Source organism: Meleagris gallopavo, chromosome 12 (assembly GCF_000146605.3).
Source record: "Meleagris gallopavo isolate NT-WF06-2002-E0010 breed Aviagen turkey brand Nicholas breeding stock chromosome 12, Turkey_5.1, whole genome shotgun sequence".
Lineage (NCBI taxonomy): Eukaryota > Metazoa > Chordata > Aves > Galliformes > Phasianidae > Meleagris > Meleagris gallopavo.
In genome coordinates, this window is record NC_015022.2 from 4,845,819 (window position 1) to 4,870,684 (window position 24,866).

General features: G+C 37.1%; 1 protein-coding gene across 1 annotated transcript in view; it reads left to right on the top strand.

Moving 5' to 3' along the window:
- Positions 1-24,318, top strand: part of THSD4 (thrombospondin type 1 domain containing 4) — a 39,113-nt gene extending 14,795 nt beyond the window's left edge. The window contains exons 2-7 of the mRNA XM_031555273.1: positions 15,619-15,794; positions 18,620-18,716; positions 19,615-19,857; positions 20,505-20,634; positions 22,265-22,469; positions 23,542-24,318. Of these exons, the coding sequence (XP_031411133.1) occupies positions 15,619-15,794; positions 18,620-18,716; positions 19,615-19,857; positions 20,505-20,634; positions 22,265-22,469; positions 23,542-23,757 (1,067 nt within the window). The 3' untranslated portion in view covers positions 23,758-24,318. The remainder of the gene's footprint in view (positions 1-15,618; positions 15,795-18,619; positions 18,717-19,614; positions 19,858-20,504; positions 20,635-22,264; positions 22,470-23,541) is intronic.
- The last annotated feature ends 548 nt before the right edge of the window (positions 24,319-24,866 follow it).

A 24,866-nucleotide genomic window follows, 5' to 3' on the forward strand; every position in this document is an offset into this window, starting at 1 on the left:
ATATTTACTAGAGGTAACTTACTGAAACCTCCACATTTTGAGAGAAGGTAAACCCTTAGGATGGAATGTGGTGGATAATCCATTCCATTATAGTTCCCTAAGAATGTAACCTGTGATTTTATCTGTTAGCAAACACCAGGGGAGCCTGGACTCTAAGAAAAACAACATAGAGTATGGAGCGGGGTTCAGGTCCCATGGCCAAACACCATGATCGTTATGCAGGGATGAGGCCTTGGTGATACTACTGAAACTGCTAAACTAACTTTATCATAGAATCATACAATGTCCTGGGTTGGAGGAGACCTGTAAGGATTCTTTATTTAAGGATCATTGTTTTTCTTCTCTAGGCTGAACAAACCAAGGACTTCAGCCACTTCTCATATGTCTTCCCCTCTAGACTCTTCGCAATCTTTCCAGCCCTCCTTTGGATGCTCTCTGATAGTTTTTTTTTGTCCTTTTTGTGCTGTGGTGCCCAAAACTCTACGCAGTACTTCAGGTGAGGCTGCACCAGAGCAGATTAGAGCAGTGCAATCACATCTCGTTCCCTACTCTGTATCTGCATTCATGTTCTTGGTTAACTTCGCATGCTTTGAAGATAGAGTTGTCCCAGCAATTCAAAAGAATCTGTAATCTGTTGCTTTAATAAGCTGCTCTATTCACTAATCTAGCTGTGAGAGTTTTCATTGGGCATGGCCAAATTCCTTAAGGGAGAAGTCGTGGAAGTGCATTTGAACACAATTAGATGAAATGAGCAATTTGCTATTCGTGAATCTGTAATCACAATACTTTGTATATTGAATGCGACCGGCCAGTGCCAAATTGGGCATTACTCAGAAGCTAAGCTCAGCTACTCCCTGCTTCAATGACATCTGAGGACAAGCCAAAATATACAGGGATTTATTTTCTGCAAAACTTATTTGCCCTTTTTCACATGACATGTCTCCAGCAAAATGACAGGGTGGATTCAGTTGGGTTATACATTTATTTTGAATCTCTTGACTGTCATCACCATCCAGCTTTCTCAGAATTCAAATCAATATGAGAAAAATCCTAGAACTAATTGTCTGAGGAAATCCAGTAATGGGGCAAAACTTATGTTTTGCACAAGGTTTAGCATATGTGCCTATGAGTTTAAGCAGAGCTGCCTTGGTTTCTCCTTCCTTGGAAGGCTCCCAGGCCTTAGTAGACCATTTGTATGTTACAGGAGTATTTCAAGACACTGCCTTTTAAAACTAGTAATCAATAGCAGTGTACCTGTTTAGTGCTTAGGATCTATTCAGTGTAGTAAGTTCCAGAGGGAAGGTGAGAGAGCAGTGATTAAATCATCTTGCTGTGCAACACTGCCTTCCTTCACTTTCTCTCTGTGGTGTTTTCTACTGAAATCTACTAGTGTTTGGGTTTGTATTTCATGCTTCCATCCCAAATTTGGCTGCTGAAACAAAAGCTCCTTGGTTCTTTGAGAAAAGCATCTCAGAAAGTACTTCTTATCTTCAAAGTGTTTTTCTGACATTAATTAATTGGATCCTCACGATCCTGTGAGCAGGATAAGGAGCAGCCTGAAAATACCCATTAAGCACTCGTACTGCAATGAACTGTGTTAAACACCTTTGGAGCCTTGCTGGATAAAAGTATTTTCTCTACTGCCCAAATAACTTTAGAAGTGTTTGAAAAGAAGTGCACAAAAATTAAAAGTGCTTTTGAACTTTCAGCAGACTTTTATGCCTATGTGCTTGTGGATGTAAAAAAGCTGCTGTTCAAACAAGCAGGGGCAGATCCTCAGCAGCTTGTAAATTACAATGGTGCCATTGATTTCACCACAACTAAGCTGCCCTAAACATGCTAAAAGGCCTAGCTTTTTGCTTGGGAAGTAAAGCAATATGTAGTAACACCTGACCTGAATAAAGAGCTTTAAAATCTCATAATAATAGTAATAATACCTGTAATGAAGAAATACTTACAAACACCTGGAACAGATTTTATGTGATACAGTCAAAAGAAAGACATTAAATGAAAGTAAAAGAAAGGTAAACAAAATAAAACCAGTCGGCAGTATTTGTGGGCATACTGTTGTATGAAAATGAAAAATATTTTTTATCTTCCCACTGAATTACCAAACATTCTTTCTGCTTTTGAGTGACTGTCCTAAACTGTATCTGGCAGTAAATCATTGTAAAAGGAGCCTATTTGTGTTTTAGTGTTTAGAGTGAGACTTATTTCAGTCTTCACTGAAGTTAAGCAACAAATTCTGCTAACCACTGAAGTTACGTACAACCATTTTGGTTGTGAATCTGTGCGCTGAAGGTCTTTTGCTGCCTTCAGCATCAGTTACCGGATGAAGTGCTGAGCTTCCCACCACAATTCAAATGGAGGTGTCAGAGAAGTCTGTTTTTGCTAAGGCTCCTAGCATCTGTCTTTGCTGGGTAACTGAAAGACATTACAAAGCCTTTCAGTCTTTCTCTTCTCTTGATGCAGTTAGAAGTGGAAGAAATGCTGTGTTTACATGATGTATTTGAGAAAAGTATTGAACTTCTCCTTTGATAGAAGCTCCTTTAACTGATTAGCAGGGCAGCAGTATTGGGCTTCAGAGAACTTCAGAGAACAGTACTTGCTGCTTTTTGACTGTGTGTGTTATGCCAGCGAAGGCTATTATACGAGTTGCTTAGCCAGTACTCTATTTATTTATTGCAGAGGTTTACAGTATTATTCTGTGTCTTTCTTTAACTTTTCTCTTTCTTTCTTTCTTTCTTTTTTTCTTTGAGAAGATTCTGTCATTGCAGATGTATGGAATGACTTTGTTGGCCTGAGTGGGAAAAATACTGTTATTGGATCAGCTGGTTTTGGTTTCTTTGGATGAGGTAGGCAGGGTTTGTGCCTTAGTTTAAATTTTTGGCAGTTAGTCATAGAAACTAAAAATGAATAAAAAAAGAAAGGAGTGGAGAAGGTAAAGAACATACAAACTGAAAGGAAGAATAATGGAAAAAATCAAAAATCATTCAAAGTTAAACTCTCTACCAATGACTTTAAAAATGCAAGGATGAATTTTAATCTGGATTTATATTTTTATCAAAATTAATCAAACATATCTATGGATTGCTATTTACTTGGACTAATAATAATCTTTGCTAAGTTTTTTTTTTTTTTTTTGTTTATTTACTTTATTGGAACTTTCTATTTTTTTAGCATGTACGTTAAAAAAAGCTACTTAGTAGCTTTACTGAATGAGTGTATCTCACATTCAGTTCCTTAACATTATATAAGTAACAGCTCTGCTAACCTGGGCAATTACTGCTAGTCTGCTATCAGGTGTGTATAACAGTTGCATACCATGGGCCTAAAGTCTCTAAAGGATCCTAAAGAATCTCCTAAGTTTATATAGTTGATCCTCTTTGGCTCTCTGGACTCAGAATTTTTTGTTTTATTTTATTTGGTCAGTAGTTGGAGTATTTCTGTATTTTATTAGTCAATAATCAGATATAATTTGTAAGATGTGTCATGTGCCTCCAGTTTAACAGTTGCAATTATATAGCCAAAAAATACACGAAGAGCTTAGTTGGGGGAAGCAAGAGCCACTAAAAGGGGGGGGAAGTGTTTTAATTTACTTGAGTATTGCAGAATAGTCAGGCTTTGCTCTTAACAGAGCATGAAGATTTTCTAAGGTAGCTTAAGCAACTTTGATCTCATTTTGTTCCTGGCAAGGTTGTAGACTAAGAGCCAATTGAGTGCCACTCAAAGAGGGTACCTGAAGTCAAACCTGTTTGCAGGATAATCCTGCAATAAATCATAGCACATACAGTTACATAGCTTTATCCACCAGAGTTATAGCTTGCTCTTTTAACATGCTGGAGTAGAGGAGAGGACTTCTTAAGGTACTGGCCTAGCTGTATAAGATGTGCATAGAAGTACCAGTGGTCTGTTTCATGACTTGGCAGTGGCCTGTGAAAGTAATAAATTATGGTAGTTGTTATGGTGTAGCCCACAATGACATGGATTAAGAAGATTCATTTCTATTTATTCACCATCCCCTTGATAAAGCTTCTGTTTTTATCTTGAATCAAATTGAAACAAGTCATTTAGAAGCTAAAGACTTTGTCTCCATGTAATAATCTGCACTGTCGTTTGGTAGTATGACATAGTTTTTCTACATGTTTAACCTGTTGCCATTTGTACTAGTTGGTTTTTCTGTCTTTGTAGCAGAACAACATTTTAAATGATTTTCTGGAGGTTAAATATTTGATGAGCTCTTGACCCGTGGGCAGCATTCCTAAGAAGATACTTTAACTGTAAATATGGATAAGATGTTTCTAGCTGAATATCAAACTAGGTATACATTTTTAAGAAGTATGAAGTGACAAGAAATTATTTACAATGAAAACTAAATTTGGTATTAATCTAAACAGTTTGAACAATGCTGTCTGAAATGCAGAAAAAGTAAGATTATGTATTGTGCAATTTTTGGTTAAGACAAAAATGAGGGCTATAGATAACCGTCGTGATAAATGTAGGATAAGACACCCCAAAAAAAAAACAAAAAAAACCCACACTCAAACTTTTCAGTTGCACTGTATTACAGTACATTTGAAGGAAAGTAGAAGGGTGTCTGGATGGTGTTAGGAAAAGGCACTTCAGCAGCAAGTGGTTGGGCACTGGAACAGGCTCCCCAGGGCTGTGGCCATGGCCTGAAGCTGCCAGAGTTTAAAAAGTATTAGGGCAGCATTTTCAGATGTAGGGATTGAACTTTGAATGATTCTGTGTGGAGCCAGGAATTGGACTCAGTGGTCTTTATGGGCCCCTTCCAACTTGGGGTGTTCTCTGATCCTATATTTCTTATACTTCTTATGTATGCTTTTTATACTTCTCAAAAAGTGATCTTAAAGAAGATAGTTTATAAAACTTTAAATAATAAATGCTTAGTAAAGAAGGGAAAAGACTTTATTTTCACTTAACCATTTATTCTGTATCATGCTTCCAGCATAAGCTTTAAAAATTTAAGTGTAGTTCTCGCTGGCAAAATAATTGTAGTTTGTACTAAGGATACTAAACTCACTTTTTTCTGTTATCTGAACTCTGCTGCTTTGTGTATGCCACAGACAACGTACTGCAGTTAATTAGCCAGTCTGATTAAGTGGGAGGCTTAGAACGTACAAAGCCATACTTCCCTTGTTAACCAGGGAAAAATTGTTTCACTACCTTTATAGTTTTGGAATGAGTAACAATGATAGAATGAGGAGTGATGCACTGAAATGATTTGTATTTGGCACAGTCCTCTGCTATCGATGAAATAATTTGATTGTATTCTTTCTTGTTCTTGGACCTATGAAAATGATCAGTACAATGAGGTTATTTCTACTTTTGCCATGTTCATGGATTGCTGGGCTTACCTGCATGTGTCAGCTGCTTCACATGGTTTGATAGCTCTATTAAATAAATGTCAAATCAGTTCAGTCTCAGAGCATCTTTTTTATGTTTAAATGTGTTGACTGCCTATTTGATGACATAACCAATAACATCTGGAAGATTGCCCTGAGCGTTTGTGGCCAGAAAATTGTGTATGAGAAAGCGGAGACCAATGCTGAACTGACCTGCTGTATTTCCAGCTTTCCTCTTTCCACCCAGCTTCTTGTTGCAGGAATTTATCTTCAGACAATATGTTTTCAGGTAAATGGAGACACCTTTTCACTAATGTATGTATTATTGTTCTTTGCTGAGAGCCAGATAATAGGGAGACTCTGTAATAAACCAGTGTTCTTTTAAGCTGATGACCAAGAAGTACTAAGTTGTTGTGAGCTTGTATTGGAAGGGAGAACAAGTGACAAAGTAGATTTGTTCAGCACTGAACTTGGTCTGTGGGCAGTGGAACAAGGTCTGTCTGATTTGGTTTGTGTCCAGTGTCAGTACTGTAATAGCCACTAAGTAAATCAAAGCAAATTTTCCCACCTATAACACCCTCTGGTCACTCACCTTGTTGTAAACAACTTCAGTCTCCATGTTCAGGTCCGCCCTGCCTGCTGGTCCAGGATCTCAGCTTTGCGCAGGCTGACAGACCAGTTGGCTGCCTGGCATTACAGATAGCTTCTAGGCTCATGCTGTAACCTGCTTTCCAGTAGGACAAAGTTGTTTTGGATCTCTGTTCTATCCTGTTACCTGCATTTGTTCAGATAGTTTTGTATTGGAGACTCAGCACTTTTGTTGGACTTACCTGAAATCAGATGGTAGGTAGTGTAGAAGAAGCTCCCCAGAGGATGGATGACTGACGTTGTGCCAGAAGAGGATACTAAACTAGGGCAGAGGATACTAAACTAGTTCTAAACTAGGGCACCCAGGAATGCTTTGTAGCTACCACATCTGTGTGTTTTGAGTTACAGTATTGGACGTTACCGCAATAATCAAAAAATGTTTGAAAAATTCCAGTTAAAATTTAAAACAGCTTAGAAACATTCACCAGTTCCAGTTTTTCATTGCTAGGAATTAAAGCTATTTAGCAAACAAAAGAAGCAGTTATAATTCTATTTCAACTTTTGATTATTGTGAGATACAGTGCTGTTTTTCTCCAGAGATACCACAATCTGCTCTTTTTTACTCAGCTGCCTCCTAACTATTGAAGTTCTTGGCAATTGTTGAGAGTGCAAGGAGTTGCAAAATACTTCTCAGTATGCCAACTGGAAAAAAGAGTGGGATATTTGCACATGTGCTTTTTAGTAATCTGGCCATTCTGACTGAAGTGGTATCTAGATTAAAAGATAATGCAATCCACCCATAGGACTTAGGCCAAATGTGTGCAATGTTTCTATGCTGGGCTAACTAATGAGCAGCTGAGCTGTGCCAGAAGGCTCAGCTATCGCCTTCAGACCCATTAAGAGCCAGTCCCATCAGCTTCTGAAATATAAGAACTAGATTCTAACTGAAATGGTCCAACTACGCCAAATGCTAAAATCTGCAGAATTCAATGAAGTTGCACACTTAGAATATCGCTTGCTATGTTGAAAGTGTATCCCTCCTAGAGACTATTAGTTTCCAGCCCTGAGTGTTGTTTATTTCACATTACTGTTGTTTCTTAATATTTGGTTTACAGCTACTGTTAGTGAGGAATATATATGATTCTAAAAATCCAAACTATGCCTTTACACTGTAATGTCACCATCGTTCTTGTCAGGCCTTAGAACAGCTGAAGTTCTGGGACGGCCACTTACAAACTTTAATCTTAGTTATGTCCTTCTTTAAAGAAAGAAATGAAAGATGAATATGTAAGTATCTGGAAAAGCTTTCACCTTCCCATGGAAGAATTGCCAAAATGCTGAAATTCTGCTTTAATTCCCTTTTTACTTGCATCCTCTAATCTACTTCATAAACTCTATAATTCAGAAGTTCCAACTACTATATAGATAAGTTTTTACCACCTTTCTTAGCAGCATAAGTATACTATCTGTTAAAGTCCTCTGATTGGTTAACACTACTGTTTTCTATCTGTTTTCAAAAAATCCCTGGTTAGATTTTCAGTATTGTAGTTTTCCCCAGTAAGATTGAGTGTGATGTATGGAAGAGCAATAGTGGCGAAGAAGCATGGTAAATTCTACATAATCATACATCTTGTACATGTCATAATTATCTCTCGGTATTAGTGGTGTCAGTGTTGGAGACTGGTGTGAGAATGCTGTAGTGTGCATGTTCACTTCACTTTGCTTCTTTTTTCATCAAAAAGACTTCAGAAAGAGAAGGAGAAGATTTGTTTATTTCAGCTGACTATTACCAATATGTGTCAGGAAAGACGATATAAACAATGTGGGGAAATATTCCATTCTCTGATAGATGCTGAAGGCATATGCCATTCTATGATGTGTGGATTGATTTGCTTGAAGATTCTATTGACAGTTCTTGAAACTTCAAATTCTGCTGTAGTGCGTGAGTCTGCGTAGGTTGTATGACTATATGATAAACCAGTTCTATTTCTCAAAGACTGTTACTTATTGCATTGGTAATTATTCTTCTGCTCTGCTATGCTGTCCCAGCATTTCCCTTACTGATGTGTCAACATTATTTTTGGAGTTAGAAATGAAGGAAAAAATAGGCAAAACTGAATGAGGAGGGAGCTGCATCAACAGGGGAAAATTAGAACAGCAGCTTAATGGATGCTCCAGGAGGAAAATGACTCGTTGCTGTGGTGGTAGAAAATGAGCATTTCTGATTGCAGTAATTAACTGGAAACCTTGATGTTTAAGCAAGTATGTCTTATTTTCTCCTGGCAGCTAGAAAAGATCAGGAGTATTTTTCTGGGACTTGTTGCCTGAGATGATTTGCAAGAGCAAGCACATGAGGAACTCAGAGCAAGATTAAACTATGCTCTGAGGACAAATTGAGCAATAATGAAAGAAAGAATTATTGCTGACAGCAGCATATTACTGGGCAGCATTACTATTGCTGCTGATTTGATCAACTGATTATACAGAAAGAAAAAAAGAAAATCTACAAGTGAGCCAAAATTGACTTGCCATTGTAATGAAAACCTGGGAAATCCCTGCCAAAAATAAGCAAGTTCCAGAAGGGCTGAGACCGGCTGAAAATTATTTGTGCATCTGTGTCAGATTTGGGAAGTACTTGTGTCCACCACTTTTTCAAGAAATTGACAGTGCTTGCAAAACAGTAATTTTAAATTTCTGTTTTGGCACAATATCAAATTCAATCTATGTTTTTCAGAGTCAGACCAGAGATACTACAACTCTGAGTGCAAAGCAAACCATTTCTGTTTGTGCCAAAAAAATGCTGTTTGGTTTTGGGGTTTGCCTGGCTTTGTTGGCTGAGCTGGTACATCTAGTACGTCCAGAGAGAGTATAGAAATGGCCATCAGTTGTTTGCTTTTAGACCATTCATTATAGTGAGCAGCATGGGAGCTCAGAAGAGTAGCTGGAAAATCTAAACGGAAAAATTAGGGAGCTGCATATCTCCAAAAATAGTTGGAAAAATGAACAATAGTTTGTCTTTTGTGAATGCAGTGCTGCAGTCACTGAAACATCTTAGTGCATAATGCAGAGCTGAACACATTGATCACAACCTACAAGAGAAAAGCACAGAAAGATCTTGTAGTTTACCTTTATTAATTTATTAATGTTGGGTTCACTTGTAACATAGTCAAACTCAAAAGAAAAAGGTTTTAAAACTATGCAGCATTCCAGAGAATCATGAATATATATGGTAGATGATTTTGCACTTAAAAAAAAGGTTAAATGAAATAGCTAAGATAGGAGGAAGATGACATCTTAAAGTGGTCAAGCAAAGCAAATAGCAAAAAGTAAATGAACTTTGAAGCAATTGGATTCCATCACATTGATCTGCACTGATGATAAAGATAGTTTTTCTAACATCGCCATGTAACTTCCATTGGCAATACAAACCTACACATTCAAAATGCTAGTTTATAGTCAGTCGTTAAAGTTAAAGATAAATTTTCTTGGTATAATTCTTTTTCATCATCTCAGTTATTCTCCTCTGCTCTTAGTTACTGTTAGGCTTTCTACATCCATTCTAACAGTGAAGATTGCAGTGCTCAATCTTCCAATCGACAAAAAATTTACTATATCACATTTTAAAAAATAAAATTGTTCTAATTATTAGGAAGTGCATCCAGAATGTCTGTTCCTGCACAACTGAAACAACAGTAACTGAGACCAAAGATGACAGAACTTCAGTCTATTGTGCTGGCTTTTTTTGATTTTTTGCTCTGGAAAGATAAAGCCAAAAGTAGAATATCAGGACAAAGTTGGGAGAATTAATTTAATGCAATTCACTGTATGAAACCTGCTAGGATACAAAGCAGGATTTTTTAATATGATATGAGTATTATTTACAGATCTTCCTGCCTGCCCCTTCAGCGACAGGTTTGTTGATGACATTAAAAAATGAATGCATCAGAAGAGTACATACACAGTGCCCATAAGGCTTCAGGTGAAACATTATAGTAGGAAAAGATGTAATTAGAAAGAAGAAACTTGTCTCTATCAACTTTTATCATTTCCTTTAGTTGATGCATTATCATGTCACAAGTTTCTTCTGAAGTTTGAGAAGGTCAGTAGAATCATAAAACAAATCCTATTTGCTTTTGGTCAGGAAAAATCTCTCCCTTCCCCTGTCTTGGTTGCCAGTGAAGAAACCGTCAGATTGTTATCTCTTGATTCTTTCTGGTTACAATCCCTCAGCCATACTAATGTTTCCTGAATTAAACTCAGAGTCCTCTGGGAGCTGTGCCATATTTTTGGAAAGGAATTATTTCTGAGAATCCATTTGAACCAGTCTCTATTGCTTTATTTTTAATCTGTATGTTATTATAGATAGCATTAGGCTATTATTAGGATATTTAGAATATTCAGATAGCATTTAGCTGTTACTCTCTTATTCTTTGTATGCATCAGGGTACTACACTGTCACATGTATGACTTTCAGTATTTTTAGATTGTTGTAAATGTAATAAGTTCATTTAATTGTGTAATTATTGTGCATTCTGTATTGCAAGTCTGATTGGCATTCTGATCCATGTAACTGATTTTCCTGCAGGAAAAATTAATAGAAGCTGTGTTTCTTTTGCTTCTTTTGTCATAGTGCTTATTCAGAAGTAGTCATATTATTTACTCTAGCTGTTTCTGGGTACTTATTCTGACAGTGTTGGGAAGGCCTTCCTTGTAAGTCAAAACAGTGTAGCTAAAACATTCTTAAACATTAATTCAACTTAAAATGCTTTTTAAAGTATAACAGCAAAATATATTCCAAATGTTACTTGACAAGCAAAAATCATTGCGCTGAAATGGAAAAAATGAGGCAGTTGCTACACTTGCCCTCTAAGACACTTTGGTTTAATTGGCAGCTACAAAACAAGCAGGGCTGGAGAGCCCAATCCATTCAGCCACTCATCTTTTATAACTGCCTCTGCTGAAGATGTTAATTGGTTAATTTTTTACCATATTTTATCAGCCCTTGGCCAGAATTGTGAGCATCCCTGCAATTTGTCAAGGTTCTCTGGGATAAATTACCAGAGAGACATTTGGATCTAACTTCAGCAGCACAAGTCTTCACTTTATTTCCCACCGACCACAGTTGTAAGAATGCAGTCTGTTTCCTGGAAGAGAACAGCTTTTCCAAATGAACATCATGCGTGCTCATTTAAGAACTTGCAAGGCTTAGAATAGTTCAAGCTTTAGATAGAAAGGAATTCAAAACCAATTCATACCATTGCTTCTCTTGAAGATAATTTCCAAAAATGGCAGGGGAGTTCTGACCAGAAAAATAAATTGTTTTACTAGAATTTCATCCACAGCACTTCTTAAGATTTCTTCGTGGTAATGCTGTAAATGTGATGCCGTAGTTTTGATAAAGAAATTTTGTGTTTGAAAAAAAAGTTGAGTGAAACTGTTGTGAACTGGAACATTGAAACTTACCTTAGCTGAAGAAGATGGGAAGTGACTGATTTATCCCAGAACTAATGAGTTAGCAAATGGTGAAGAACACTGCATTTTCTTCTGTACAGGATTTGTAACTTACTATTGCAGTTTACCTTTACTTTTATAGAAAGTTTTAATGCAGACTGGATGATATTTTTTCACAAAAACAAAAATAATGGGGAAACTTGAGTTACTTTTTATATATGCTGATTTTACATCTTCGTGTAGGGGTCTGTTCTCATTCAACTTCATCAGTGATCTGGATGAAGGGATGAATATCAATACTTAAAATACGTGAGGGTGTGAAGTGGATTGGGCCAGGTTCTTCTCAGCAGTGTCCAGCAACAAGACAAGGGGGAATGAACTCAGGAAGTTCCATACAAAATGAGAAAGAACTTTGCTGTGAGGATGACAGCACTGGAACAATCTGCCCAGAAATGCTGTGGAGTCTCCTCTGGAGATACTCAAAACCCACCTGGATGCTTTCCTATGTAACCTCCTCTAGGAAACCTGCTTTTGCTAGGGGGTTAGGACTAGATGATCTCTAGGTCCCTCCTATCCCCTATGATTCTGTGAGTCCATGATATATTTTTCTAGTTCAGAGTGATGCAAAGCTTTTTGTAGTGTTTTTTATTTTAAAAGCATCTGTGAGTATGAACTTGTCAGGAGATTTAGGGACTGGAGCTTTGAGAAGACTCAGCACATGATCTAGACTTGAGAAAGTTGGCAAGAGTGAAAAATGCAATAAAAAGGAAATATAGTAATAGGATTATCTTTGAAGTACTGGATAAATTGATTTTCTTTTATTTTCTGGTTGCAGTGATGCAGTTTAAATTGGGATTACAAACGCTACACTTACAAATCATCAGATATCAACTTCGTTCAGGAAATACTGACCTTGAAAGAGGGTATGAGTTCATTCTTCACAGCGCACCACTGCACTGGCTATCTTTGCTTTAAATTCCTGCTGAGTTTTTCAAGTTGCAGGGGCAGCTGTGTAGAATCAATAATAATAAGCAGGAAAGCATGAACTGCAGAACATCTTTAAAAAGAGAGCAGTAAACTGGACTGTTGGAAATTAATATTCTTCAGCTACTTGAAATACAATCTTAATTATAGCCTATTGAGATTTTTGCCACAGAAGTGGTAGCCCAGGCTTGTAGCCTGCCACTACATGCTGATAGAGTATTGCAATACTCTGTCACTCCAGTGCAAAGCTTTACTGAAAATCGCTGTAAACAGCACAGTTTTAGTTAAGAAGCTGAGCCCAGGATGAAAGATAGATGAAATCAGCTACAGACTGTATGAGAAATGAAATTCTTCATGAGGAATAAAGGGCAAAGCTTACAGTACTCTTTCATGCTTCAGCTAAAAATATTAGCACCATAAAAATTCTTCAGGGGGCAGAGTTGAGGTGGTAGCTGCAGGATGATCAAATCATAAAAGGGGCGCATTTTCTTTTTTTATGGGGAGACCTCATTCAGACTTGTCAGGTGATGGATTTGAAATGAAAGTTTTGTGGATTCATAGTTTCCCAGGCAGCCATCTTTCTACAGCTTCATTATTAACACCAATTTTATCTTAGCCAGCACTTTTTCTTATGCCATTTAAATTGTTGAATTGAGTAAAATTATAACGAATATTTATATTGTGAGCCACATGTGGCAAATTCTTGATGACGCCACTTGTTTTAATGTAGTTTTGGGAATGATACTGAATTACTTTTCTTTAGGAGACCAAAAGGCAGGAAGCTCTTCACCATGACTCGTGCCTTCTGAGCTTACATGGTGCAGCTGCTAAAATCTGGTTGGTTTTGGTTTTGTTTACTTCTGATGGAAAGACAAAAGAATGAAACTTTACCATTTAAGATTGTTTACGGGGACTAGTCATCCAGGGGCTATCCTATATGTTGCCTGAAAGTAAAAATGGCAGTTTTGACTGACTTCAGTAAGGGCTTCATTCTCATAGATTCTGTTGGCTGTAGCCAGCTGCTTTAAGCTTTAACCTTTCTACATCTTACATTTTATCTAGAGCTATGAAACAATACTTTCTTTAAACTCTAGATAGAAGGCAATGCAATAATATGAAGTTTTAAATTCATTTATCAATTTCAAATCCTTTTCTGTTCAGTTACTACCTGGCTTCCCTTTGAACAAAAAGCAAATTTGATCTTACTTTTCCTGTACAAACTAGGATATAATTACAAATTGACTTATACTGCAGATTGCACACGTTCTTCTCACGTAGTTTGTTTCTCCATCTTGAAAAAGTAGGTTGCTGTGTCCTTAGCATTCCTAGAGATACGACTATCAGTCATATCAGTCAGTTTAGTACAGGGAGGATTAATAAAGCTCATATAATTGCAGTTAGGAGTAGATTGATATTATCAGTGTTTCATATCTCATTTTCTACATAAGAAGATCTTCAACAAGCTGAATTCAAATTACAGGCATAACTGAAGATTCCAATTGGCTGATGCTTGAAGACTGATTAAGTCTCCCACTTAGTCTAATGAATCGTTACTTTTCATTATCAAATAACAATAAGGTTTTACAAAAGGCCTACATACATGATTGTATCTAAGCGCATTTTATAATATTTTTTAAAAACACAATGAAGTTTTCTTCTATAAATAATTTCATTGAGATTAAACAAATTGCAAACAGTAGGTTAGTCAGCATCAAGTATTCCCATAGGGGAAAAAGTCTTCAAACCTTTTGGCTTACCAAACAAGGACTCTGAAAGTGTTGCATTTTATCTATTTCTCACAGTTGTGACAGGACAAAAAGATGCTATCTTTGATGTGGCCAGGTCCTCAACTCTAAAGTTTTATAAAGTGAAAGCTAGTACATTGAATTTGAATTAAATACACAGTGTGCAGCAAAATTATTAGTAAATTTCATTGTCTGTTCTAAGTCTGCATTTGAGAACAATTTGTTTTATAGTGAAATTGAAAATTTGCTGAGTAGAGCCTTTGGGGAAAAGGATCATATCTTTCCTTCATACTTAAACAGCATCTGACGTGGCTTCAGCCTAGACATACTATATTTTAAGAGCTGCAGAAATTTAATGTTGTATGAAGTTATGCATGTGCATGTGGCAAGAGTTTAAGTAGGGACTTACAATTATAGCCACATAGATAAAAGAAGCATAAACAAGAGGGAGCAGAGGCACCTAATAATCAGCGTGTTCTCCGTGATCACAAAGGACATGCACTGCACAGTTGGTTCACACTTCAGTAGTTAACGGGACCTTACAGGAAAGGTGATGAAAGATTGTAGTGGTGTAGCACAAGGGGTAATTGGTTTCATGTTGAAAGCGGTTAGATGTAGATTAGTAATTAGAATTTTTTGCCACAAAGGTGCTGAGGTGCTGGAAGTGGTTGCCCAAAGTGGGTACTCCTTAGCCGAGTTGGCTGGGGCTTTGGGCTAATGTGACCTAGTGGGAGATGTCCCTGCTTTTGGCAGCAGGATTGGGGATTGTACAAAATGATCTTTAAAAGTCCCTTCCAACCCATTCTGTGATTCTATGATTGAATCCATATTTATACTTCCTTACCTATTATCTGATTAACAAGTCACTTTCCCATCTGCAAGATTTTCACGTAGCTCATCATTCCACGTCGTTCTGGAGATAAGGGCTCTGCAGATGTTCTGGCAAAGATAATATTCTGAAAAGGAAGTGTAGTCAAATGGCTTCATGAAGACTAATGGGAATATTTGTCAGCCTAGGATTTTCATGTGTCCATAAACTAACTGATTGTTTGATTCTTCTGCATTGTGTAACGTAGTGGATTTCTGTATCTGCTTCTGTATTTTGTTGTACCTTGTTCATAAAATATTTGGTTCAACAGAAAGGAAGGTGAGAAAAACCACTTTCTTGGCATCTATGTGCAGAATGCATGCCACTGGCTGGCTGAGAGACTTGTACGGCATCCTATGAAAAATTGTTGGAAAACATTTCCAAGCTGCCTAATTTTTCTGTCTGTCATATGAGCATTCAGGCAAAGTTTTCTAAGCTTGCCTTTTCTTGCACGACTGTTAATGTAACTGTTCTTTTCAGCTATCATACAGTTTGTCCCCAAGATCAGGGAATACGTGGCAGTGTAAAATACGTTTGGGAATCTGATAGGATTCCAGTACATGAAGGTGATTTCTTCTGATCAGTGTCCTTGTGTCTCTCTCCCTATCCTGCACAGCCTTGCGGAGTCGATCAGGGCGGTCCATCATCAATGGAAACTGGGCAATTGATCGACCTGGAAGATACGAAGGTGGTGGGACGATGTTCACTTATAAGCGCCCAAATGAAATATCCAGCACTGCAGGAGAGTCCTTTTTAGCTGATGGTCCAACAAACGAAGTCCTCGATGTCTATGTAAGTTTCTTGTAAGATAATCTTTCTAAGGAAAAAAAAATGGTTTGGTGTTTACATGCAACACTTTAACTGCATTCAATACCAACAGTTGTTACTGTTTTGTTTTTTATTCTTGCAACAGAATTTTGAATATTTTACTATCTCTTTCACATAATGCTCTGAGCTGAGGTTTAAGTTTTTATTGCTATCTGGTTGATGCCTAATACATAATGATCCAGGAAGAAATGGATCAGGAAATGGATTAAGGAGATATTTTCAAATAAGTATCACAAAACAACTTCAGTTTAAGTATAAAATATCTTAATGTTTAAATTTATACTTGGTGTATTTTTTTCGTTTACAGTGAATATAATAAAGCTGGCATGATGGACACAGCTTTATTAGTTTTGCTTAGTGTCTACTACTGTGGATTGTCAAATCTAATTTGACTGGACTGTTATCTGAGAGTTTTCTTGTAGATATGAGGAATATTAGAATTCATTATAAGCTGACAGCATAGGATCTTCTTGTCTTTCCATATTTATCTTCCCACACTGTATTGGAAGAGAGATAGCTAAAAGAAATCCAAGGGTCAGAATACATAGCTCTTTTACGAGTTTGAAATATGTAGTCACACAGATACAATGTCTTCCTTCAGTCTTTGTCCTGCATGTAATTGTTTTCATCTGTAGTCTACATTTTTACTTTGTGTAGAAAAATGAAAAGATTTGCAGATCGGAGCTCCAAATGGATTGTTGTTCCTATTTGCTGAAACCATGCAGTCTTTCTTCCTTTCTCAATAAAATAAAATAAGGAAAAACGCTAAGTTACAACAGGTTTCATTAGCAAGATGGTAAGAAGAGCTTTACAAGTGTGAGGTGTGCATTGCTTCAAAGACTTTGGTCCACTATCTCAAAAGCAACGGTGCTGTATAATTCCATCCTTCTTATGGGAAAGCTATTACAAATATTCGTAGGGACTTCATCAGTTGAGCTCACTGTAATGTGCCTGTAAGCTGTTGTAGAAGTGTGGTGGAAAAACCATGGAAACAATTGGGAAGCTGATCCTGGAACCATCTTCAGAAGAGGGTCCTGATGCAGGAAGGTGAGGGGTACTTGGCAGCCAACTCCTCAGTGCTCAGTTTTCTCAGCACAAAAGACAAAGAAGGTGTATTTTTAAATAACAAAGTAATGTTGGAAGGGCCAACCCTTACAGAAAATACTCCAGATAATGTATCATCAAACGGCTTAAAGTAGATGATCTCTAAGGGACATGGTTTACAGAATGATTTAGCTATTATACTTGGCAAGTGAAAAGTAATTCTAGGATGAGGAAAAAGAAAGGTCTGTGTCCTTAGTTGGTGTTAATTGAAATTATTGAAATTATTGAAAGCCTGAAGCATAAATCTACTGTAGGTCATATAGCCAGTGGCATAGCATGATTCCTTGCCTTTTGGCTCATGGTTTGTTAGGACCAGAGAACTACTGCAAGCTCTGGGGTTTCATTTATTTATTTCTTTTTAAACAGATTTTAAGTTAAAGTGTACTTTGGACCTTCTACCTCTCAGAGAATTTAGGACTTTTAAAGCAGTAGAAGCAGTTCTGAAGTAATCAAAGCTAAGTGAGTGAAGTTAGCAGCTGATGACATCTGTGCATTTCTTCCCACACTGTATTGGAAGAGAGCTAGCTAAAAGAAATCCAAGGGTCAGAATACACAGCCTCTTTTACGAGTTTGAAATATGTAGTCGCACAGATACAGTGTCTTCCTTCAGTCTTTGTCCTGCATGTAATTGTTTTCATCTGTAGTCTACATTTTTACTTTGTATAGAAAAATGAAAAGATTTGCAGATGGGAGTATGCGTATGTATGGTATGGGTGTTCTGAGTCTCTCAGCAGCAAAGCCAGTCGGGAACTAGAGTATTCTGCTACCAGTTTTTAAAACTTTCTTAAAGTCATATCTTCTTAAGCTTTATTATGCCTGTCTCCTTAGGTAAGCACACAAGAACTGCCTTTGAGGTGTGCTCATGTCAACATGCATGGGGCTGTTCAGCAGCCTTCTGAAAACAGTTGCATTTGTTTAAAGTTCCCACATGTGTTCATAAGGAACACTTGAAAGAGTTGTTATGGCTTGCTGTAAAGCAGTGAGCAGGGACTCTGTCTGCAAGTACATTACATCTTCATTCAGTTGCAAATGACCATGGAAGGATGCAGGAAAGATGCCTCTCCAGTCACCCTGACAAGTATGGGGGCCTTTATAATCTGTTCACTTAAGCTTTGTTGAGTAATGCATATGATGAGAGTAGTGCACCATTAGTAACTTAGCTAGCTGGTAATTGAGATACCACTGAGTGGTGTAGGGGTGGCTGCATGATGATCAAACAAACTGTTTGATTTGCATGTGTTCTGTTTGGGTATATATCTGATAAACCTTTAAAAAGGCAGCTTGATCTGTAGATCGGAGACTGTGGCACTTGTTTTTCTCTGCTTTGTTTCTTCCTTGCTCATATTTCCAGAGGCATCTGCCAAGCTCCCCCTGTCAGTGTTTTGGTGACCACAGGACTGTCCAGGCCAGGGTGGGTCCTGCCTACTGCAGCTGCCCTCAGCTACAGCCTGTCAGACCTGTGGTTTTTATGGAAGGTTTAGAGAAACAGTTTATCTGCCATCACAAGCTATCTCAGTTTGCAAACAGTCACCTTATTTTTTCACTTTTAAACACGATCATTAAGCATTATTTCTGTAATGACCAATGATAGATAATGTTACACAGTTGATCAGTTGAAGTACATTTTTCAGCATTAGTAATATAATGATTGGAAAAAGTGAATAAATGGCTGCTTTTCTTTTTAGATGATACATCAGCAGCCTAACCCAGGTATACATTATGAGTATATCATTCCAGGAGACAATGTCATCAGTCCTCAGTTGCTTGCTCACAGGAGGCCAGGTAAAACGCCAGTATTTCCTATTATTAAGCACATTCTATTACCTGATAAACTAATGGAGAAATCTGTACCATTAAGTTCAGTGTAAACAATTTGTGAAAGGCCCAGGATTTCACCCTTCTCATTGAAATAGAAGTCTGCATAGATTTGTTAACTTAAGTGAATTTCTGCTGACCTGAGTTGCTGGGAATCTCATCATACATTTCTATTTTCAGCAATAGTTTTGTTCTTAAGACGTTAACTATGGCTTTACTTGAGCTGGATTGTTGTAGCTGTGTCTCAGAAATTGGATTGTACCTGATTTTTCTTTTCAGAGTTTGAGCTAATTTAACATAATTCTTCTCATTTTCACTTTCTTCTCCCGACCAGAGAGGATGAGAGAGAAAACTGGTACCTCTCCAAGCTAGAATTTGGGCAGATTATGCTCTTGATTCTGTGCTGTGGAGAGGTGCTGTGTGTATCAATAGGAAGTTTCTGAAGGACAGTACGACCAAACTCACTTGTAAATTTTCTACTTTTCCTGTTCATGCCTTGACAAATTTCTAAGTTTTTATGCAGTCTGTTCGTAATGAAGGACAGCTGTACTGTGATGTGAGGAGGCACAGAATATAGAGTATGTTACAAAAAATGCTTTGGAAAATGTTGACAGGGTGCATTAATTCTACAGTGTGATTGGAGAGTCTTCTGTTCTTAAAGTGTTTGCTGGCTAAAACTTGGCTGTTTTAGTTTTAAACAACACAGTCTTCATAGACCAATATTAGGAAGTCTCTGCATAGGAAATAAAAGCTGCTTTCATGTTTAATGATACTCCAGTGTACTGATTATTAGTGGATGAAAACAGACTAGTTGCACGTGAGGTTCATTATGTTCCTTTGTTTTCAATATGCTTTCCATCATCAGGGGAGCCCTTGAATGGTCAATTAGAAATGCCTGAAAGTACAAATCACAATGAGGAGAATTTGCATAGGGAGACAGACACTATCACTGGACAGTCAGTTGGAACTTTCCCAGTTATTCAGCCAGGAAGATTTCCTTCTCATCAGCCAGAAAACCAGGTGCCTGCTGTGCAGCTATCAAGACAAAACCGAGAATACAACTGGAAACAGATTGGAAAAACTGAGTGTACCACTACATGTGGGAAAGGTAAGTGCTTCATATAGCATTCACAGAAAATAGATACAGCAGAATTCTGGTATTGGAGAGGAGAAACGTGGAATATTACGAAGTGCACTTCAATAGAAAAATTTAAAAAACTGAAGTACAAAGTATATAAATTAAAAGAGAATGCAGCATTTGCTTCTGGAGCTGAATATTTCAGGATTTTTTATCAGGCTGCTCTTTTATACCGTTGATACACAGCAGCTTTCCGCAACGCTCTTTGTCATTCCTTATACTTCAGTTTGGCTTCTCCAGCTTTTGTCTGATACACCCTTCTTGCTTTCTGTATCTTTGTCAACAGTTTTCTGATCTTTACAGGACAATTTTGCAGGGCTTCCATCAAATCTTTACCTCCTTGAATGTTACTGGAACAGAAATGAGATGTTTTCTCAGCTTTCCCTACAATGCTGTGCTGTACTTTCTATGTACTAAGCACTTCACTGCTTACACTGTAATATTAAGTATAGCTTTCATGTACATTTGGAAGTTTTGGACAAAAACTTAGTGTGAATTTCCTCTTGTTATGCTGTGCTTGTTATGCTTTTCCTTTCTGCATCTGTTTTGGATTCTATTGCAATAAAAAGCTTCTATTGCAGACTGTTTTGCCATGTATCATTTAATTTTCATTTCAGGATCCCAGTACCCAATTTTCCACTGTGTCAACAGAGTCACACATGAGGAAGTTCCTGAGAATTATTGTGACAGCAGCACCAAACCTATTCCAGAAGAGGAAGCCTGCAACATTTTCCCATGTCCAGCTTTGTAAGATACTGTGGTTTAAGTCAAGTGAAATAATCCAGTGTCATTGCAGTTTTGCAGAACATCTGGAGTAGGAAACGAGTTTGAACTTCTAAGCACTGTGCACTTAACATTATGAAGTGCAGAGTATATTTTTTCTTTAGTGATTTATCTTCATCCATTTTCACTGTAGCAGTAGCATTCAGAGGAGTCAAAAGGGAAATTGTCACCAAGTGAGCCCAGTAATTTCTCAGTTTTGTGTGGTTATTCAGGCATACACACTACATCTATGGTCTCTTTATGGGAATCTTTTTCATACCAAGTGACAGCCTTCTGCAAATATTTGTCTAAAGAAGAGGCTCTGTAGGTTACATCACCTCATGTGGGATCGGTGGGATGCAGTACCTGCCTGTTCATTGCATGGTGTTGTATTTAAAGCTGAGATTTACCTGGTAGAACTCACAACAGCCCCCTCATAAACATGACCTCTCTTCTGGAATTCAATAGTTCTTCAGCTCAGCTCAAAGTCTGGATTTAAAAGTGATAACTATTGCTTCTAGAGCTCCCAATATCACAGGCTCAGGTGTGACTGTTCTGGAGCAATTTACTTGGAGATTTTTTCTATCGCAAAGCATTTTTCTCAACTTTTTCTTTTTGACAACTCATTAATTCCTTTTTTCTTCTTATTTCATTTTTTTTAGAGATCAATATCAAGAATATAAAGAGATGTGTAAATATTATTTTAAAATAGTATTTGTTTGTAATTTTTTAATATCAGAATATAAATACTAGAAAGAGCACAGATTTCACTCATTCTCCACAGGAGTTCCAAAATAAAATGTTTGAACTATTCAGATATTTCCCTTCCTTATGTGTTATGCCTGAAACTAAAATTGAACAGGAAAAATGTAATGCTTATACAAAAAGATTAAAGAAATGCAGTGAAATCTATGTTGTAATTAGAAAAAAGTATCTAGGGATTTTTTCTTCTCTCCCTGGAGATGTTTGAGGCCAGGTTGGATGGGGCCCTGGGCAGCCTGCTCTAGTATTAAATGTGGAGGTTGGTGGAGGGGTGGTTGGAGATTCATGCATGTGGAGGAGTGGTTGGAGATTCATGATCATTGAGGTTCCTTCCAACCCAGGCCATTCTGTCATGCTGTGATTCTATATTCAGTGATCATTTGCCATTTCAGTTTTACTGTTGAATTAATGCCTACATGGAATAAGTAATTTTTGTAAGCCTTTGCTGAACTGAGTTCAGAAAAAAAACAACCAAAAACGCAATATGATTTAAATTTTTAGAATGTATCATTAAGGCAGAAATATATATTATAGATTCTTTAAAACTAAAAAACATACAACAAAACAACACAACTATTAGTGACTTAATGTTTGTAATATGCTTTGAAACCGTGCATTGTGCAATCTAAACACGTGCTTATTAGTACCATCCAATACAGCTAGATTGATTGTAGGATATAATGTTATCTTCGTAAGTGATTGTTTTGCATGCAAAGTTTTAAGTATCATTTCAATTAGAATCATGTCCTTAGCGTGCTATTGAGATTAGCGTTAGATTAATCTTGTGAATCTTAACTGAAAAAGCTACTCTCTCTTTTTTTTTTTTCCCATTCCTTTTTTCCCTTTCCTTTAGTTGGGACATAGGGGAGTGGTCTGAGTGCAGTAAAACATGCGGCCTTGGCATGCAGCATCGACAGATCTTATGTAGGCAAATATATGCCAACCGTACCTTGACAGTTCAGCAGTACCGCTGCCATCACCTGGAGAAACCAGAGACCACCAGCACTTGCCAGCTGAAGATCTGCAGTGAATGGCAGATTAGGACAGAGTGGACTTCAGTAAGTATGACTGATTAGTTTGGGGCATAAAACCTCAGAAAAGAATAAGTATTTTCTCAAACGTATCAGCAATTAAAATTAAATTTGATTTTCTTTAAAGCAAGGAAGCAGAATGTGAATAGCCCCAGAAATAAGGAAATATTAGTTCAGAAATAACCTGCATGATTGTGACAATTAAGGTTTTCAAAAGGTGAAGAAGAGTGGTTGTGTAGAACAAAACACACAGTTATCTATGTACAGAAGCACTTAAGCTTTCTGAACAATGATTACTTTTTAAAAATACTCTATGAAATGAAGTTCAAAGAAGGCTAGTAAGTTTGTCTGTGGTGAAGAACTGATGGTTTTTCTTAGCATATGGAGTTTAGTTAGAGGACTGATTTAACCTTATGTATGTGTTAAGTATAGAGACAGTCAGTAACTGTAATTGGTTTGAGACTATGCTGAGGTTCTCAGATAAACATGAATAATACAATTTTGAGCTTTAATTTCTTTGTAGTTTACAGAGTTTCTGGCCACATGACAACCATCCTCAATACTTCTATGGCCATTGTAGGGAGGGGAAGTATTCTGATGTATTAGGTGTAATGATAAACAAATCTCTTTCAGTTAGACATGAAACAAAGCAAAAAGCTTTTATAGAGCTGCTGAGTTGTGTGGATAGATAGACCATGAAAAATTCCAGCTGGTTGAAGAAAAGAGGGCAGAAGGCCTTACCTTTTAACAGGGATTCAAAATATGTTTTTCTTTTCAGTTCTCTACCTTTGTATCTGTATATAGACCAAGATCAAAATTTTGCAGAGTACATCAATGTGTTATTCAAATGTCAGCCGTTCATTTTGATTAGATACAGCAAGGCTCATTGGAGATAGGATTTGATTTTATGTTTTTCAAATATATCTACATAGTATGCAGTAGAATGCTCAGACTGAAAATATGATTTTAAAACTACTAACTCGTTTTTATTTCCCATTTCTAAATCTGTTTCTCTGAGTATGTTATTATTAGTAAATGAGCTATGTATGATGTGATAGATCTTGTATAGAGTCCTGATGCAAACTACTGTCTGTTACAGTGTTCAGTACCTTGTGGAGTGGGGCAGAGGACTCGAGATGTGAAATGTGTCAGCAACCTTGGAGACATTGTTGATGATGAGGAATGTAACATGAAGCTGCGGCCAAATGATATTGAAAACTGTGACATGGGACCTTGTGCTAAGAGCTGGTTTCTTACAGAATGGAGCGACAGAGTAAGGCTTCTCATTGTTGTTATGTACTGCAAAATTTTCTAAAACAACTTAGATGCATCAAAATTTAAAAAAATATAAATGTATCTACCATAGAAGAAGTGAACGTATTTTCTATGTTTGTCTTTGATCTGTAGAACAGGCAAGAACATACAAAAAACAAGGATCTCAAGGGTACTGTGAGTTTGTGTTAGATACAAAAATGCATAGATTGTGGGTATGTGGCTGAACATCTGGATTTAGCATTGATCTGTGTCTGAGCTTCCCAAACTACTGAGTGAGTTGAGATTTATTGTTCTGCCTTGCTTAGCCCCAAGTCTTAAGCTTCAGATCTTAGGAGTTTCCCTACTGTTTCTATAAGTGATGGAGGTTTGAGGTCTGATGTCTGGCTTTAAGTTGAAATCATAAAACAATTTTCCTATAGCTTTTAAAAGAGGAGAGCAACTTCACAAACTCAGGAAAGATTGAACTGAGACTTCCTCTATTTCGTGAATATAGATATTTTTTAATTCCGGTGAGTCTGACTGTGCATGAAAACAATACAGAGTATGGTGATGTACCTTGTTTCATGTCTAGGTTCCAAGAAGTTGTTCACCGTTGGTACTCATGCTTTCATTAAAAGGCTGATGAACTAAAGCTGGGACAAAATCGGTATTTTGGTCTTTCTCACGCATGACTGCATATCAGATTTCATCTATCCACAAGCCAAGTTTTCACTCTCTATGAAATCCTGATTATATCTCCCTTTTCTTTGACTGATCGTTTTGGCAGGCAAATAATTTCACTTATAGAAACATAAAGATTTCTTAACTTCACAGATTCATTATTTATATCATTTTAGTAGAATCTCCAAAAACCAGGATAATATAAAAATCTGGGCACTCAAAAGATCTGCATCACCTTTCAGGTGTAGAGAAGGGTGAGGAACTTCACAAATTATAACAATGTTAGAAACCCTGATCAAGTTTTGCTAAAATTAGAGACCTGCAAAACTTTCAACCTCCAGACAACTCAAATACATTTTATTTGAGTTAAATTACATTTTAAAAGATCTATTCTTCCATAGCAATGGCAGAAAGTTATCAATTGAATTACAGGTATATTAGTAGAAATGGAAAAGATTTTATTGTTGAGTAAATGACTTATGGCGGAGA